An 18,989-nucleotide genomic window follows, 5' to 3' on the forward strand; every position below is an offset into this window, starting at 1 on the left:
TTAATATTGAATCTGTATCACAGAAGAATTCCTCTGGTGCACAAACTGCTGCAGGAATGTGTGCCTACAGCAGCGAACTGCACCATGTCATCCCCATCTCGGGCAGTAACTGCAGCTCTGGACCCTTCTCCAGTGTCTCCGTTGGCTGAAGTGAACCTGGCTCTAGGTCTAAACACTTGTATCACATTATTCCTTGACATAAGATGCACATGAACATATGTTCAGTTTGCCACTCAAACATGAATTCAAAAGGATAGATAAGCAAAGAAATTCTTGCTTACACCTAAAACATCTGAAAAAAATTCATGTTCTTTACAACTAACATCCAGCCCATGTATGCACTGTAAAACACTTCAGTGATATTGAGGAGATATACAAACAGCTGTTCCTGGTTCATTTTAGGTGCCTTTTGTTTTAATAACAGTATTTTTGTAGTATGATTTACTCCGCTTTTTCTAATGGCTGCATAAGAAAAGATAAGCCAAGAATGTGTATTACTTACAGATGGTCTAATTTGGGCTATGCTAAATGAGAGAATCTTTTACACCTGAAATGCAAGCAAAATGTGGCTCATTAATAAAATACACCATAATGGCTCCATTTGGGTTGTTAACTTTTCTCTTAGCCCTGCTTGAGAATTCTATTCATGGATTATTAATGCCACAGAGCATTACAGTTCACATCATATCAGTGCACGCTACGAACAAAAATGCATAAAACATAGACCCTGCTCTTGCAGTGCTGCTTTGGTCCATCACATCGGTAAAGAAGCTGCCCAAATGCACTAATCTCAATAGTCTGAAAACCTTCTATACTATGGCAGGAAGCAGGAAGTCTCTCTGCAGTTTGGGCTTGTGTCAAAAATTAAATATGGTGCAAGCAATGATATGAAAGTCTGGGAATCTGATCAACTCTTAAGCAGAGAGCCATGTTCTCCACATGTTAAAACAAAATCCTCCAAAGCTGTTAATGTTTCGCCTATTTATTTTTGAGTTAATTATGATTATTTTGGCAGAGTAATGTCCTGGACAGCCAGGTTGCCACCAGATTCTTGCATGGGTTTAATCAGGCCAAGCAGCTATATGAATTTGTAACAGACAATAATGATGAGATTGAATCCACCAAAAGCCTTTCTGACCAGATCTCCAGGACCCAATATGAACGGTTTTGTGAACAAGCCTACAAAATACAGCTTCTTCCTCCCTCTCCCCGCAAAGTTATACTGGGAACACCTTTTTTAAGCTACATAAATATGACACTTTTAGAAGCCAGATAATGTCTCAGGCCATTACAGCTGCAGGAGGTGCAATGTCTCCTAGGCACTAGCTGGGGAAGTGATTGAGGAATAGCAGTTTCTCAGCTTCCTGTTGCATGTCAACACACAACTCTTCCTTCACCAACTGCAGCCATCACTCAGCTGAACAGCAGAGGAATGCAACTGTAATCGCATCTCTGCATCCAACACATTAAACGTGAAGGCAGAAAGCACAGGCCGCAGGTTTCTAACTGCTTCCATGGGTGAGCAGTGCATAAAACTTGGACACCATTCCATCATGCTCTTTTGTTCTACCACGCCAGCACAGCTGCTGCCCAAACACACATGGACAAACACTATTGCAACAGCCTAAAAATAGAAAGTCTTTATAAATTGTATAAAATTACACATAGCTGTACTTAGAAATTAAAAATGTGGTGCTTGCAGTGGCAAGCAGAACCGGGAAACCGGTGAGTCTTTACAGCAAGTTTTCTCTGTGTAAAATAAACTTTTCAGAGTTGAAAGCGATTCACCTGTTTGTTTCATAGTAACCTGGATCCTTTGCAGAGGCTCAGAAGCAGGAAACCCTCCACCTCACAGGGACATCTGGAAGGAGCACAGCAGAATGCCTGGCAGGGTGGGAGGGGAGGGCTGCTCTTCATTCCTAAGGTTTTTTTAGTCTTCCCAAAACATAAGCTAACTTCCTCCAAAACCCAGAAGTAAACACCCAAGAGGAAGATGTCAGCTTGGAAGCCCAAAGGGTACTTACGGCTGAACTAAAAAGAAAAGACTATAAAGGAGTGCTGGCAAATCTTCACACTGCAGTAACAGTATCACCTCTGTCTCCCTACCCACATCCCCTCGGAAACCCCAATTCTAGGTACCCTTTATCAAGCTGAAAATTCTTCAGTAATTACGCCACAGAATGAAGTTCATATTCAGTTCACACTACTGTCTAAATGAATGATTTTGTTCTAGATGAAGTAAATTATCAGGAGACTATAACAAGTAGCTTACAGGAATAAGTAGTACCACTCCTGACACCTCTCGTTGCTCATTATCACAATAATCAGTGTTTGTTGATACCCTGAACGGCAGGGATGACCTAATAGGTATTTCACAGCTTCAGCGTCTTTGGTTCTAAGATTCACAATGCTTCTGACTAGAAAGGATCTGTGCCATGCAAATCAGCCTCTCTTGCTTCAGAAAGAAAGCAAAGAGAAAAGGAAACACGGTGATCTGTTTCACAGTACAGTAATTTCTCTCACAGTGTAGCAATTCAGATACAAGGGTTAAGCCCAATTTAGATGTTAAAAAAAAAAAAGAAAAAGAAAGAGAAAAAGATACAAACAAGAGGAAACATCTTGAACCAGAAACACCCTTTTTAAGTTTTATGCCTTTGTGTCTGTGTGCGTGCAGAAGTAGTCACTTCCCAAAATGGTCTGCATTTTCAAACAAGTGATAACATTCTGCCACAAAGCCTTTCATTGCATTTCAGTGTCATTTGAGTTCTTCTTGCCCTGTTTATTAGGCAGAAAAACAGCACAATGGGTGACACTTGTCTTAACTAGTATGTAAAATGTCACTTATGTACATCATAGCCAGAGGCTTTCTTGAGTCTTTTCTTATGAAGGCAGATAAAAAGCCAAATTTGGCTATATTATAGAGATATGCTGCTTGCATTTTAACGTGATTTATATCAAAAGATAATACTTATGGCTGCATTACAGCTTTCTGATTGACACTGTAATCATGTGTCAGACTTGTCAGTCAAACAGCACCACTCTGTGCTTTCCTTTTCTAAATGAAAACATCTCCTCAAAACAACGAAATTCGAAGTAGCATGTTCCCATTAGACTTCTGCACTCTCGTGGGTCATCAGAGCACACTTTCCAGCTTTGTATCTTCTACTGAGCTTAGGGATACACTAAGTCACTCAGAAATGTCCTGCGTATAGAATTTTGATAAATAATAAGCTACTTATAACAATTTCATTAGCACTTAAATAAAACCTCCAGAAAGAAGATTCCAGGAAGGGTTAAGAGAATGATTTCAACTGAAAAAAATTCATAATGAAGGCACTTTGTTATGAGAGGAGTTATAGTTTATCTCAAAAAAGTCAAACCAGATAGTAACTGGTAACAAGTGTGCAAGTAACGAATAATACAGAGAACATGTAATATCGAACCCAAAAGAATACTTAGCTCCCTGAACAGGCAGCGTTTCAAAGCAAGAGAAGTAAGTGCTTTTTGCAGAACACATGATTAGACAGTGGCCATAGCCCCTTGCCACAGGAAGTCTGCGAGGCTAAGAAAATAGGACTTTTTTTAAATGAATGGCAAGGCTATTTATGATTGTAATAATTAATGCTAGCATTTTTTCAGGGTATGTATTAAAATTTACTACTTGTAGGTCTTTTGATACTTTCATTATTAGAGACCTGCATTATAATTCAAAGCTGATTAATCTGCAATCTTCTTACTACATAAGTCACCTACTTTCCAGGCAGCAAGTCGGCAGACTATCATCTTGGACTAAATGTCTCCTTGTTTCACCCAATACAACAGTCCCATGCACTATATTCCGAGTCTTTTCTTTACCAGGAGATGTAAAAGCTCTACCCATCACTCACTAAAAGACATGGTTTCTTTCTATTTCAAGTTCTTTACCACTTTCTGGTTTGAAACAAAGTTCCAAGATGCCCATTGATTTTGAGAACCAGGAGTCAGTTCTTACTATAAGGCTCTCCTTCCTCCACAAAAGACAAACAAATAAAATCTGTTGTATTTGACCCTATAAATTGCAGTGCTTACCCATAAGGGGCTACCACTGGATTTTTGCTTTAAAAAATACCAAAGGATTTGTTTCATGCCTTTGTCAGATGTCTTCCCTCTTTTAAATTCTCTTTCTTACTATTCCTCCTCATGAGAGAGGATGTTCTGGGTCTCACTATCCTGTTTCTACAAGTATATTGGACCAGGTTGATCCCCAATATTATTCTGAATAATTCTGAAATGGCACTGCTTTCAGCAGATTTAAATACTATTTGCAAAGGACTAAACTTACCCATCCAGACTTCTCCAAACTGACCGGCTCCAAGTTTCTTCACTAATTTAATTGATTCCCGTGGAATTTCCCATGCATCTTTATCCCATGGTTTTTGAGGCTTAGGACTAATACAAGCTTTTTCCAACTTTCTGCATAAGCCATCTGCTTGCTCTGTTTTCCAAAGGAAAAACAAAATACAAAATCCATTACGCTTCTCTGCCTCAGATGTCTTGAAACGAAGAACACTTAATTGCAGATATGTACCAACCAGCTCAAAATCAATTTTTTTCATGAGGTGCTCTGATGCACATGAAAATTTTCTATTGTTTTCACATAGCTTTATATATAACTTCTGTCATGAAATTTGGCATTCAGAGTTCAAAGACTGATTTAAAAGAGAAGTATGACATGCATCTGGTGCAAAAAAGATTCATGCTACCATCAGATTATTAATTTTCTTAGTACCATTAGTACCAAATAAATAAAACACAAGATCTCATTACTGACAGTACGCTGACGAAGATGCAACCTGGGGTCAGGCTTGGAATCAGTATTCTGAATTTCATATTAACTTCTCTTTTAGCATGGTTTCAGACATGTGTGTGCACACACTCATGCAAGCATAAGTAGGCCACGATTAATTTTTCAGTCACTGAACAACTATAACTTAAATACAAATGTAAAAAAATTCTCAGGTTTTCAAGCTGTGCCAAAGAATTACCATAGATGTTACAATTCAGAGAAATGTCATGGCTAAGTCCTCACTGTGGCTTAAAACAAACAAACAAACAAAAAAAAAACCAAACTGTCTTACTAAAAAATGTCTTACAGTCTCCATATTTTCAATTACAAAATAAAAAATATATATATTTTGGCTCTACTCACCAGGAAGTTATATATAATGAAAAGTCACTTTTGTAGCTAGGAAGTGGCTGGAAACAACTTCTTCCTCCCTCCCCCATTTTTGTAATACTGTTACCATTTTATGCAAGTACAATATTTCTTTCTTTGAAGTCAATGGAATTTTACTTCCTCCAAAACTCCATTCACAAAAAAATATAACTAAAAATAAATATAATTTTACAGGAAAATAAAAATGTTTCCACACTGACCACCAGATACAATACAAGAAGACATTTAGAAGTCTACACAAATAACAAACATTACCTATTATCATGAATACAAACTTACTATCAAATAGAGAATTTATTAATTTACAATGCAGTCAATTCTTCTCCCTCTCTAATTTCACATCAACATAGCTCTGATGAGACCTTTTATAAAACTATTCTTTATTTTACAATGGTATACAACAGATCAAAATCAGCCCTAATGCTGCTTGCTAACAAGGTTACTTGGGTTCTAACCAATTTCACTTTATCTTTGATAACATCCATGCCTCGGTTATTTAGAAAAAATGATGAAAAGGTCTGAAACAAAACAAGAAAGCATATATTTTCCTCCACAGGAAATAATGGCTGTATTCTACTAAGTAATCTACTAACCAATTTAACTTACTTTGATAATGTTTGATCATATCATTGATGCTGGGAAAAGTTATTCTTGGAGAGATATAAAATCCTCCATTGTCTAGACTCCTAATTTTGTAGTGCTTAATAACATCACCATTTTGTGGATCGTAGTCTCGTATGGACAGAGAATAGCTGCCTGTGAACAAAGAAGGAATGATCATTAACAGATTACAAGTCTGTAGTGTCCAAACACATACAGTTCCAGGTAACAAAATTATTATTATTTTTTTTTACCCCGCTATTTCCTCAAAAAGCATTTTGCAATCAACACAAGGAAGTTAGCCAACAGCAGGTTCTGAACTGAGCCCTAAAATGCTTATAGTCGGACTTTCTTTTTCAATCTCATTCAATACACTTATGAGTTCCATAAGCCAGACAGTTCCATGACTAATGTCCACTTCTGCAAAAAGTCCCACTGACTTGAGCAGGACCATATGGGAAAGCAACTTCAGGGTTATCACACTAGTCAGATACAAGCTAAAATTCAAAGATAAGCACATCAGAAGAGCAACACACTGAATGTCCTCGGCACCCTGACAAAAGGCTAGTTTGGAGATGGCTTGGGGCATACAGGAGGGAAAGAAGATCTGTTAGTACCAGGAACCATAACCTCAGCAGGGATTTAAGAGCATATGGAGCAGCAGTATCTATCTTAAACTAAAGAGTTTTTCATTTCTCCCACTCATACAATTCTTGTCCATTTTCTAAGGATAAGAAACCACCTCAGCCCCTTCTTTCTCCTCATTCACAGATCCAGTGACAGAAGGGGATAGAAAGAAATGTTTTGGTGGTGCTTTGCCCTACTCCCAAGCATGAACTCCCAAGTTGAATTTTGATCTCTGCCTTCATTTCAGAGAACAGTGATATGGGCCCATTACAGAGAGCTACCTAATCAAGGATCTGTAGTATAAAGGCCAGGAAAAACTAAGCCTATGGAAAGGATAGCCATATGATGGTAGAATCAAGATACTGGAGGAGAACCCTCTTACATTCTATTGAAAGCCTCAGTTGAAGAGTCTGGTGCTTTTATTAAACATTTCAGTACAAAGAGCTGTCTCTGTTGTAGAAATCCTTATCAGAAAGTTTAAAAAAAAAAAAACCCTACTGTGCAGAAGTGTAAATTCTCATCATGTAGTAAACATATTTTAAAACTTTTAATTACAGATATAGGTTCTATAATGGAAGACTTTACTGAAGGACCTTTTTAGTTGTAAATAGTAGGTGCTGCTTTTTATATAGGAATCACAAGTGTTCAGAAGGAAGACGACCTCTTCATTCATTGCTGCTTGTCAGTGTAATGGGCCATATGTTTTTTATTTCTATCTCCACTTTAAGAGTTAAGCTGTAACTCTTCTTTCTTTCCCGGTGATTTTCTCACCCTTCTCACTTCTATGTAACTGCAGTAAATTCAAACAACAGGACACGCTGGCACAATTCCATATCCAGTGTGACTTGATGCAGTTTTGTGAAGATAGATTGTATACTTTCAACTCTACTATCAATCCCAAAGTAATCAATTGCCTACCTTTTAATGTTTCACTTTCTCTGATGAGGAATGCTCCAGGACCATTTCCAGGAGCCAGGAGTTGTCTTTCAGCATCTTTTCGGGTTATGTCTTTGAAGAACCATCTGAAAAGTATTTCAAAGATTAGAACTTTTCCCCTCATTCCCAAAGGATACAACACTATAAAAAAGACAACTGCCCATGTTTAGAGTGTAGAAGAACCTACTCTTCGGTTTCCAAGGTGTTTACTTTTGCTACATAGTTGCTGGGAATGAAGCCTTCTTTCCTTGTTGTGAGAGATTTTGCTCTCCACCATTCTCCTAGCCTGAAAAACAGAAACACCAGTAATATTCAAAGTGTGTGAAGGAAAATAATGAAGTGTTATTCAGCTGCTGCTGTACTGAGGGCTTTGTCTGGGCTGGGGAGGAAAAAAAAGCATTTTTCTCTGAACTGAAGTGCTTGTAGAAGCTGTTGACTATTTCAGATCAAAGTTTGGTCACTGTTACCAAAGGCAGCTGCCAAGCCCTACCAGCAACTAGGCATACATTTGCAGTTTCACATACAAGGGAGCTCTTTCTTAATGTTCATATACTCACATTATGAGTATGAAACTAAGAAATAATAACGGGATCAAGATACGGCTAAAGAAAAACTACAACACAATCAATACTGTCATACTTACTCCTCAATAACTTTCAATTTTTCTCCTTTTTTGAAGGACAAGTCATCTTCGTGAATGCCATCATAAGGATACAAAGCTACCACAATAACTCCATGCTCCTCTATTTCTAAAAAGGCAGAAATCAAAAGGAATATTCTTATTTCACAAGTTGGTATGGGCCTAACGTACATCCGAAAATTCTTATGAAAACATACCTTCAGGAATGAATCTCTGTCCTGGTAAAAGTTGTGCTTCTGTAATTGCCTACAACAAAATATGTCTTTAATTAAGCAGTTTTAGATCTTTGACAATTTCTTTTCAGGTGTATGCACATTACAATACGATATTCCTCAGTTGCCTTGAAATCATTTTATATATCTTAATGTTACAGTCTTTTCCAACCATTGCTTAAAGTGAATTATAATGCAAACATACAGTAAGTCCCCACTAGACTTCGAATTGAGCAGCTCAGACCTCAGGAAGGTATGAAAAAGGTGTGGGGAAGTTCACAGCTTTGTGGCTTTTGCTGAACAGGCTTTACACAAGATAATTCAACAGGACAGTTACTGTCCTGATGCTAGTATGAGGAGCTGAAGAACTACACCCACAGCTATTTTCCTAACTTTCTGCAGGACAAAAAGTAATTTAAAAAAAATTTAAACAGTGCTTGTGATTTGTGTACATTGATTCAGAGTACACTGAGTCTACAGCCCCAGCTGGTGACACACAACAGAAGGGTGTCACTCACACCAGCAGACGATATGGCCCCTGATTAAGGATAGTCAGGAAATACTGCTTCCTCAGCAGAGTAGAGAGGATGGGGAAAGGGGGTACCAGTAAATGTGCAAAATATCAAACCAGCTTAATACTCTATGGGATTCCCCTCCCAGCATCCTTTCTTTTCAATGCTAGACATCACACAGAGTACTTCCACTGGCTTATTCCTCTTATACCACACTGCTGTTTACTTCAGAACTGCACCCATTCTGCTCCCATTCAGTCCTGGTGAAAGATAACATTTTGGCCTTCAATGAATAAAAGGACAGTTGACTAGAACTGGTAAAGAGTCTGATATAAAAACCTTAGCCTGTTATAAATAGAATAATTCACACCTGGATCCTTGAGTTATTAAGTAACTGCACTGTAAAAGCAACAGTATATTCCATACATTGCACACTGGAAATAAAAAAGTGGTGTTTCTGTGAAAAAGTCTGATGCTCTTCAGCTCTTATAAGCTTAGGAGGCAGACTTTTCAAATGCTGATGCTTTTAAAAATGTTTCTAAACTGCCTCAGATTTTTTGAAGTTACCTAGCATTCTTCTACAGACTTAGCTATATCTAGAACAAAAATGTCCAAGGATTATTGTTTTCATGTAGAAAACTATGACAAATATAACAAAACAATCAAGCAATAAAGTGACAGAAGCTTAAAAAAAGTATTTATTCTTTGAGGGTGAACTGCACAACACTAAAAGCCAAACTGTGGACTAATGGTCAATTCGAATTTTTTCATGCATGTGTTTCTAATCAAAATTTAAGCTATGCCAGTCATACTTTCATCTTGCTACTGGAATTCTCCCCTGAGACTATCTACTTACTGGCCTTTGCTGTTTATTGGACGTTGGATCCCTCACATAAATAGTTCGTTCAGTTTTACGTACTGGTTGATTCTTCAAATCTAGCCCATCTCCATGCAGATTCTCTTTCGTTTTTGATTTTATACATCCCATATTTCCTGTTGGAATAAAAAAGGTATTAAACAAAAACATTATACCATAAACCAAGCAGTTTCCCATGCAATCATTCAGTTTATGTAACAAAAACTTACTTCCTTTTCATCCACAGTAGTTCACTAGGATAAAAACTGAATATTAGGAGCACCAGCTACAAGTTTTTTTCCCCACTGTACAGGAAAGGGGTGACGTTTTGTCTCAATCCACAAATGAATTAAATACTACAAAATAATTATATACCAGCCCAATGCTTCTAGATTTATCACCTTTTCTCCTCAAAAAAATCCGCCAAAACAGAAAACCCTTACATCTTACTGATATTCTCTGAGTTTCGGGAACAAATATGAACAAGCCAGCTGACAAATAACTACTCTGATAGCAACTTGTTTCAGTATGTCTTAGACAGAAGGCTGTTTTGCAAGGTAATACATAGGAAATGTTCCAGAGGCTCTAGTGTAGTGGCTCTTTAGGAAACCCCCACTCAAAATTTCCAGTTCAAATGGTGGGAATTTTAGTTGGAAGTGCCAATGCGTGCATAGCCTCACTTTGTTTTGTATATGCCAATCTAACAGGGAGCTCAGCTTGATATAGATCCCTGTCTCACACGAGGCAGATGACTTGTGCAGTCCCAGCATCATGAGACGTGCTGCTACTGTGGCCTTCAGCAGTATATCTCCCTTCTTCAGACAGGTCTTAAAGAGCCCGTACAGGCATCAGTGATGGCAAATCACCACACAAGTATTTCTCCTCCAATACATTCTAGAAAGATAATCCTACTCTCTGGATGTGCATCCATGCCTAATCAGATGAGATACAGCTGCTAGCATCTGCATGACTGGAACCTGACTCCTAATCCCATCATGTAATTATATAGTACTTGAGCAAGCATATACACAACGTTATCTCTATATTCCTCCCTCAGAGGATAATTGTATGCACTCTTTAAAGAATCTGCTATGAATGCTTTTCAAATCCCGTCTTCCTGCCTCCCTCCCTCCTTTCAGGTCAGTGCTCTAATGCTAGGTTCAGTCATATTTTTCTCTTGCAGACACATGCTCTCACTCCCCCTGTCCTAGTTAATCTTTAAAACCAGTTCTTTGAAGAACAATTTAAAACCTAGAATAAGTGCCCAGTGCATATACAGGCACAAGGAAAACAGCAGTGACCAAAACGCAGCCAGAGAAACCAAAGCAGGTTGTTATGCCTTACACTACATCTCTCATTTACACCGTCTCTACGACAATAAAAAGATCATCACAGTAAACAATATTTAATTAATTAATAAAGTATAGCTGTCCTTTTGCAGACACAAATGTTTCAGCGGAAAGGTGCCTTATATATTATATTTCTGTAGAATAAGGCATGCCAGTTTGGGTCCATATTAAGACTTGTACTTTTGCAACAGTATCGATAATGATTATAATACTAATGAACATTACTGTCACAATAAAACAAGGCCTAGATGCAGCACTCCCACATGACAAGTCTCAGCTTCCCACACCACCTTCATTTAACATCCCATCCTGCTATTGAGGAAGCACCACTTAATGAGAGATGCATTGTCCTGGACAGGAGCTATACTTTTCCCTCTAAACATGCGAGGAGGGGACCTGCTCTCTCCTCCATTTCTACAAATTCTCTGTCACCCATTGCCAGTAAATCTTGAGTGTCCATAAAACAGGTTCATCAGTGCTGCAGGGAATCACAATACTGGTTTAAAAGTATCATGAGAACTCATTGCTTCCTTTTTTTCCCCCTCTTGAATTAAAAAAAGAAAGAAATCACACAGAAAAATCAAGAGGCACTGACCAGGCATCACCAGTCAACAGAGAGAGAATACAGTCTCCTGTTCTTGCGTATCAATATTTCAACATTTTCATCTACTTATTTGAAGGCATGGAGGGGGACCTTAAACCAGGATCTTCTCTTAGAAACAAAAATCTCTACTCCTTAGTTTGCACTAGACAGTTGGGAGCTCAGCATCCAACTACCTGCTGTATCTGCAGAATCAAGTATTCAGCCATCGAAGTGCTAACCTTTTTGCTCTTGAATAATCCTGCTTCTACAGAACAAAAGCTAAAGTTAAGGACATAATGTAATTTGATCCAAATTGTCCATCAAAAATCCCTTTGCCTATTGCTGTAAGAAATCCTGAAGATATCTTTACAGACTGCAACTTGCTCAGTGTCAATGTAAACATTGAGAAAACCATTCTCACTCAGATTTTTTTTGCAGCTTAAAGCATATCAACAGCTTTAATTTAAGCCTGAGTGAGGTTCTGCTGATATACTCAAGGTTAGCATTTGTTTGTGACTATAGTAACAGCATATCAGTAATATCAACATGCATGTACCACATAATCTCACAAAAGTATACTTGATGTTATGTGATATTACAGATTAAGTATGTGAAATGCATCACATGTGATGGCATCAAAGAAAAAGAGAAGATCCTGAATCTCATCATGAAGTACTCTTTGTCCCCATGCAGATGAAAACCCTTAGTCCTCACAGAACTGAAGCTATCTCTACATTAGCAAAGAGTAATTAGCAAATAGCCCAAGAGCAGCAGATTTGTAGAGTGAAAGAGCTGATGCTGCTTCAAGAGGGCTTATTGCATGTTCATTCTAGTATGGCCCCAAGGACTGAACATCCAGCAACATCAAGAGCGCAATAAGTGCACTCCTGCACTGCGTCTTCCAAAAGGAATCCAGTTTTTGCCCTCCAAGCTGGCTCCACAACGTGAACCAAAGCCTAGCAAGTGAGGACAACTGCTTCAGTAGCGGAATCCTGGTCTGAAATAAAATGCTAATGTAGATATACCCTGAAACTTTTAGTTTCTTTATCAAAAAGAAAAGAAAAAAAACTGCTTTAATCTTTCAAAAGAAACATGAAAAATATGCAGTAAGATGAACAAAAGTATTTAATACTTAACAGATAAGCATAAAAACAGCTGAAAAAAATGTTAAATGCTAGAAAGTGGATCAATAAGCACATACTCTTTTGACACTGTGAAAGACTTCTTCTGAACTCTTCAAAAGCCACCAGCATTTGTAGAAATGTAAGATTTTGTCTTTTGTAAAACTGTGTGCACTGGGTTCCAGACTTTACATTTAAATTTCTGTAAGTACAGCCCTATACCCAAGGCAAACTTACCTGTCTTGCTTTCAAAAGCTTCTGCTCAGTGACTGAACTGCAGCAGTAACAGACCTGAGAGCATACACTTAATTCATTCCAACTGCAGTGCCAGATGCATTAGATTCCACTGCTACATTATACATTTTATTGTGAAATCTGATGCAGTTCTTGCCACAGGGTTTTAAGAGTGATATCCAAGTAAAGACTGATAGGGCTAGTATGAACAGCAGGCACTGACAGGGGCATTTCAATTATCACACATTAAATAATGGATTTCACAATAATGGATTTTAAAATACAAAATGCTACATAATCACCAAAGTTAACTTCATAAACATTTAACCCTAGCAAACATATGATTACCCCCTTCAACACACACAAGCTTTGAAATATAAAAAGTGCATGCATCTTTCTTAGTTTTCAGAGTACTTGTAAAAGAAAATCTTAAGGGGGGAAGTTCATTCATGCATAAATAAAATATCATACTCAGTGTAAAATGTTTATTTGCATAGCTCTCTGTTGCCTTATCACTATCAACATCAAAGAAGTGCTTTGTGTAGATATAAAAAGAAAGAATATAGTAAGCTAAAAGCTATCCAGAGAGTGCAGTATTGTTACATATGGATTTATGTTATTGTTCTTCAGAGAGAAAAATAATTTAGACATCAAAGGAAATGCTGTCGGTCCCTACTCAGACGTTACCCATTCCAACAGTTTTATGATAAAGGAAAATACTACTTTTTATCCATACTTTTCATTTATTCTTCTTATCCATAGGTCTAGACATGAAAGACAAATATTTAATTAAAAGAAACTCTATATAGCATAGCAGTTAACTTTTATAAATGTATCTAAAAAAAGCAACACGTCATCTCTGAATAAAAAGCATCATACTACATTACATGGCTAAAATGTAAAATGTCAAGACACGTACTTTTATTAACATCTACAATGTGCTAATAAAAGCCTAATTTTAGGCATTTTTCTAAAACCCACAGAACTATCCATAAGAATTATCACAATAAGCCTCTTTAAACAGGTTGTTCCATAGACAATTTTGATGTCTACAGAGAACTTAAATTTTCTGCCTGAATCCCTTATTATCTGACCTTATTTCCCCTTGCTACAGCAGCACTTGGCCTTGATTTCAAAATAGAATAAAGTATCAGAAACTAGTGCAACTTACTTTTTTCAAAGTTAAAAGCTGCTGTTTATCCAAGGTGCGTTGCTGCTTTATATGCCTGTTGCTATAGTATTAGTAATTTATCTAAAACTTCATACTTGCTGCTTCAAATAGTCAAAGTTCTTATGGTCATTGACAGTCCATCCACCATTAGTAGCATCTGAGGTCTCATTTCCTCCAGGTGCTTATCTTTGTTTTCACCTAAAACTGACAGTATTTTTCATTCTGTTCATGGTTACAGCTATTGGCATCCTTATGATTCTATTACAGGTAATATTTATGGTGCACATTAGAAACTGTTTCCTAAAACAGTTGCTTGAAGTAGCTTGAAGTAGCAGGGCTTTTCTTGAATGAAGTCATGTGTTAATAGAAATGATTCTCAAATTCTCACAGATTTTTCAACAGTTTAGAGCAGCTTTACTTTAATCTTTATAGAAAGTATTAATTTTTGCCATGAACTATAATGGATTATTCACTGGCTAATTTTTAAAAACAGCTAAAATAATTATACACTGGCATTTCAGATAACAGTAACTTCTTTAAAGAATTAGAGCTATCATATTGCATATATACGTGTTATCTTATTCAATAAATATACATTTTTCAAAAGGACAGTAATCATATATATAATAAGCATCAGTTCTGTGGGTGGATTAGGCTTTTAACAGATTTATACATATCTATTTTAGTAGATACATAAAAACAATTAATTTGTATTCAATTACAAGGTTTATGAGCAGTAAACTCACTTAGCCCATAAAATTTTCATTTTACTCTTTGCCTGCTGCATGACATCTGTGAAATATCATTAAGTAAATAAAGCAGAATTGTTTCTTAGCAGCACAAATATCACAGAGTAAAGATGCATTTAAAAATGAAAAGAAAAATCAAGACCCAAACTATTCTGGGTTATTGAACTGTGCTCTATACTTAAGCTTCTGAGTCAAAGAACAAGAAGCAGTTATTTTCTTCTATACAAAAGCACTAAGACATATTTTTTAAAACTGGAACTTTAAAGCAGCTTGGAGAGCAGAGGTGTAAATCATTTTATTTGTAACACCTCTTTCAAAAGTTGGGGAAAACATCTTCCTCCTCCTCTGTTTTAAACTTTTCCTGGTTTCATTCTATTTTAATCTTAGGATAGTCTTTACTGCCAGCTGGTTTGCTGCTTCTTCACAGTTTATAAACCCAGAAGGTAACATCGTGATACTTTCATGTGACATCCTGAATAATCACACCATAAGTCTTCTCTGCGTTACCCTGAAGCTCAAGGCGGAAGTATCTTGAAAAAAACAAACTCAGAGAAATCAACCTGGATCTGAAAATGCTGCGGAATAAAAATCATAAGTCCACCTTGTCCAGGAACACAAACACCTGTCTCCTCAGTATCCTCACCCAACTTTCTGCATCAATGCCTCTGCCTGCTGGTTTCCCATTCTAGCAAAAAAACAGATGGACAAATCTTAAGTTTGAGGAACTCGTTTATCTTAACCTTTATTACTTATTTCCTCTCTCTATTCTCACCTGCTACCATGACATTGTGGTATTTGAGTGTTGCAATGATCTTCTATACTTCTGTTATTGGGACTATCAGGAGGAACAGTTCATCGCTGAGGGGCCTGGAAATATTATGTTCATTCCTGATCTGTTGTCACATGGTGCAAAGCAGCACAGCAACCTCCAGGGAACCCAGAGGAGTTTCATTTGAGGTGCTAAAGCTCAGCAAAGGCTTATCAGTATTGTTTTGTGATGATGCATTACTAGACCAAAGTAACAGTAGCAGTGACAAAAGTAAGTTAGCTGCAGTTGGAGTAATGTGGAAGAATTAAACTGGACCGCAGCTGAATAGAAGTGGATTGTTATCCCCTGCCTGAAACAATGTGCTGCTTCTGTTCAGTTTTGGTTTTATTCACGCCTTTTCTTATTTTGCAATTGATTGTAAAAATAATTTTGTCTTACTGTGAGTCCCAACTCCATGGTAATTTTCATTAAATTAGGCTCTCGCAAACACAGAAATCCGGGGTCAGCTTTCATTTTGGGCTTGGCATTAGAGACCAACTGGGCAAACATAAGCAGCTTGTTCGTCCTTTGCCTTTCTGCTGAAATGGTTATGTATGCATCAGTCACTCCTAAGCAAATACATTTTAATCTCCTCTTTATTTATTTAGCTTATCTCTATGGGCCCAGATTACAGTATCTGTATTTTTCCCAAATTTTAATCAATTCCTTGTATGACACAGGGACACAAACCCAACGTTCTCTGAAATACATTTCAAAAGTAGCATGAATAGCCTGAATCTACTCAGCGTTCAACTATGACAAAGGCTTAACCTCCTGCGTAACCATCAAACCCCAAGTATTACTATAGCAAAAATGTAGGTAAGAAGCATGTTACCGTGAGATTTCCTCAAATTTGCTCTCATTTAAGTCAAACCCTCAAATTCTCTTAGTGTGCCCTTTTTATAAGAGCAAGATAACATAGTTATTAAATTTATCATCGATGATTAGAAGACAGGACTGAAGAAGATTTTCTGGGAAAGACAGATTCACTCTGAACAGCACAAGCACATCATGAACTCTAAGCAAATTTATCAAGCTCCATTTATAGAGTAGCTGGGTGGGGGGGGGGGGAGAACAAAATATTATTGCTGAAAGGTTTCAGACCTTCCACTTGGGTTAGAAAGTGTCTCCCAATTCCCAGTCTTATACATGTTTTTGTGCAAATAATGACAATTAGCCTAAATAGCTCTCTCTCCTGTCTGGTGATGAGAAAGAACAGTTACACCTCTTTCAGCCTCTTTTCTAGGTTTTAAAGACCAAGCCCTTTTGGTCCTTTTTTTTATTTCCACTAGTCATCTCAGGAACCCTTTTCCACATCTGTTTCAGTTTCAATTCATCCTTCTTAAGGAGAAGAGACTGGAGTTGGTCATGTGTTTCATGACGACTTTCAGCAGTTTCTTGCAACAAATAGTATTTCTACTTCCCTGAGTCTACAGAAATACGCTGCCCAGTGGATTCCAGCAATGAATATCATTTTCACACTTTCATCATGCTGGCCTTTTATAATCGTCTTGTGATCAGCCGACACATCCAAGTTTTCATATAGTTTGGCCTTTGACTTTGAGAGCTTTAGCAATGAGACTCTTCAATGATTTTTCTTTCATTTTTTAAACCGAATCAACTAATACATTTTTAGCTCCAAAACTACCTCCTAGGTATCCTATGCTACAGTATTCTTATTAATTATACCAGTCCTAAAATAATGCTGATTCAGTGACTATTAAATGGAAAAACCCATCATTTATCATATCCAGGAATAACTGGGCCATACCATTATTAGTTGTATTTGTTCCAAGCAATAACAGGAAGTCAAAATATCTATAACAACAGTTTCCTGTCTTAAGGAGGTGTTTGAAGAAGGGAAAAAGTCCTTTTCTAGGCTGCTAGGAGAAAAAAACAACCAAAGTGCTTCCTTAAAGATATAACATTAGGCAACCAAGAGTGGTATTGCCAAGCGTTTGGGGAAGTGCAGCAGACAGACACCACTACCCCATTCAGCCTCTTTCACAATTCCTTCCTAAACAATTGTGACCAAGACAAATTCTATTTTTTCCATGTTATCTCATCTTATTTCTTTATGATTTTCCTGCATCAGCTACAGAAAACATCTCCCTATCAACCTTCATATCCTCCAACATTTGCATTCCAATTGCAGTTCTAAACCTCCACGTTTCTACTTACACTGCAACATCCATTTTCAAGTCTTGCATCGATATTTCTGCTCCTCCTCTTTGGGGCTCTGAATCCTGACATTAGCACACAAATATCTGTTTAGGTGAATTAATTAATACCCTCTTTCTTCTTGCCACCCACTTTTCTGCCTTCTGGTATTCTGTTTTCCTTTCCCATATCAGCCTGCATATTGAAACGAGGGGTAGGACTACACGACATTCATAATTTAAGTGCCACTTCATAGCTTAAAGGTTTTTTTTTTTTAATTAAAAAGGTGTGAGGGGGGAAAAGGTGTGCTGCCATCTGACTATAACGGGAGTGCACTGTGTATTACATCGTACAACAAAAATTTCCCAAAAGCTGACATAAGTACAGGAAACCTCTGGTGAAATAACATACCTGGAGTTGCTGAAGAATACTTTCCTCCTTGCTTCCCCTTCCCCGCTTTATTTTAAACTTACCAGTACAGGCATTTAGCTATGTAATAGCTTACATAAACTATGTAAATAGAAAATAAATACTACACTAAATAGAAAAGAAATAATTTAAGTTATTGCACCTCAAACTTCCAAGTATGACATGATCAAATACAGCTACACAGAAATTAGATGGGGTCAGGCAAGTTTTGAGGTTTACGTATTTCCCTTCATAGCCTCTGAAACAGTCTTCATGGACTGCTTTGGTAAAACTAACTGTATCGGTTCAGGTAAATAGTTCCCTGTGTTCAGATGATATTAGTCTCCAGTCCAACCTTTGTCTAGTCTTTAAGTCTCTGGGAAGAGGAGAAGTTTATTCAGTGCTCAACTAAATGATATCTGATCTTCGGTGAAACTCATAAACAGATATGTAACAAATGTCAGCATAACTCACCACGTGAAAGGTAGCTCTAATAGAGATTGGGGGAAGAAGAAAGGGAAAAAAAAATTACTCAAAGAATTCCCTTTTATTTTGTATAAGTCCACTATGGTTTTTGCCTAGATTTGTTAGAAGCTTGGTTTCATGCAGGGATTTTGCCTGTGGTACAAAAAGAAAAAAAAAAAAGTAAAAACACTGAAAAGAGTTAATGGCATCATAGTAGCACAATAATGTTATTAAGCTTGTAAAAGGATGAAAGGATGAAAATAAAATTCTGAAACAAAACGTTGCTTTGAAACGAAGCATAATATAATTTATATGAAATTCTGATTCTTTTTCTTGTTGAATA

At 37.2% G+C, this 18,989-nt stretch overlaps 1 protein-coding gene across 4 annotated transcripts in view; it reads right to left on the reverse strand.

Moving 5' to 3' along the window:
* LYN (LYN proto-oncogene, Src family tyrosine kinase) overlaps positions 1-18,989 on the reverse strand; it is a 53,551-nt gene that overhangs the window by 21,935 nt on the left and 12,627 nt on the right. For 2 of the 4 annotated variants that reach the window (XM_064507526.1, XM_064507527.1), the window contains exons 2-8: positions 9,599-9,735; positions 8,216-8,264; positions 8,022-8,127; positions 7,566-7,664; positions 7,361-7,464; positions 5,822-5,971; positions 4,322-4,474 (exon numbers count right to left, since the gene is read on the reverse strand). In XM_064507526.1, coding sequence (XP_064363596.1) covers positions 4,322-4,474; positions 5,822-5,971; positions 7,361-7,464; positions 7,566-7,664; positions 8,022-8,127; positions 8,216-8,264; positions 9,599-9,730 — 793 coding nt within the window. In that variant the 5' untranslated portion in view covers positions 9,731-9,735. Of the gene's footprint in view, positions 1-4,321; positions 4,475-5,821; positions 5,972-7,360; positions 7,465-7,565; positions 7,665-8,021; positions 8,128-8,215; positions 8,265-9,598; positions 9,736-18,655; positions 18,785-18,989 lie in introns of those variants that run through there. The other 2 variants (XM_026097535.2, XM_064507528.1) reach the window with 2 other exon arrangements.

This window comes from Dromaius novaehollandiae, chromosome 2 (genome assembly GCF_036370855.1).
Source record: "Dromaius novaehollandiae isolate bDroNov1 chromosome 2, bDroNov1.hap1, whole genome shotgun sequence".
In the NCBI taxonomy this organism is placed as follows: Eukaryota; Metazoa; Chordata; class Aves; order Casuariiformes; family Dromaiidae; genus Dromaius; species Dromaius novaehollandiae.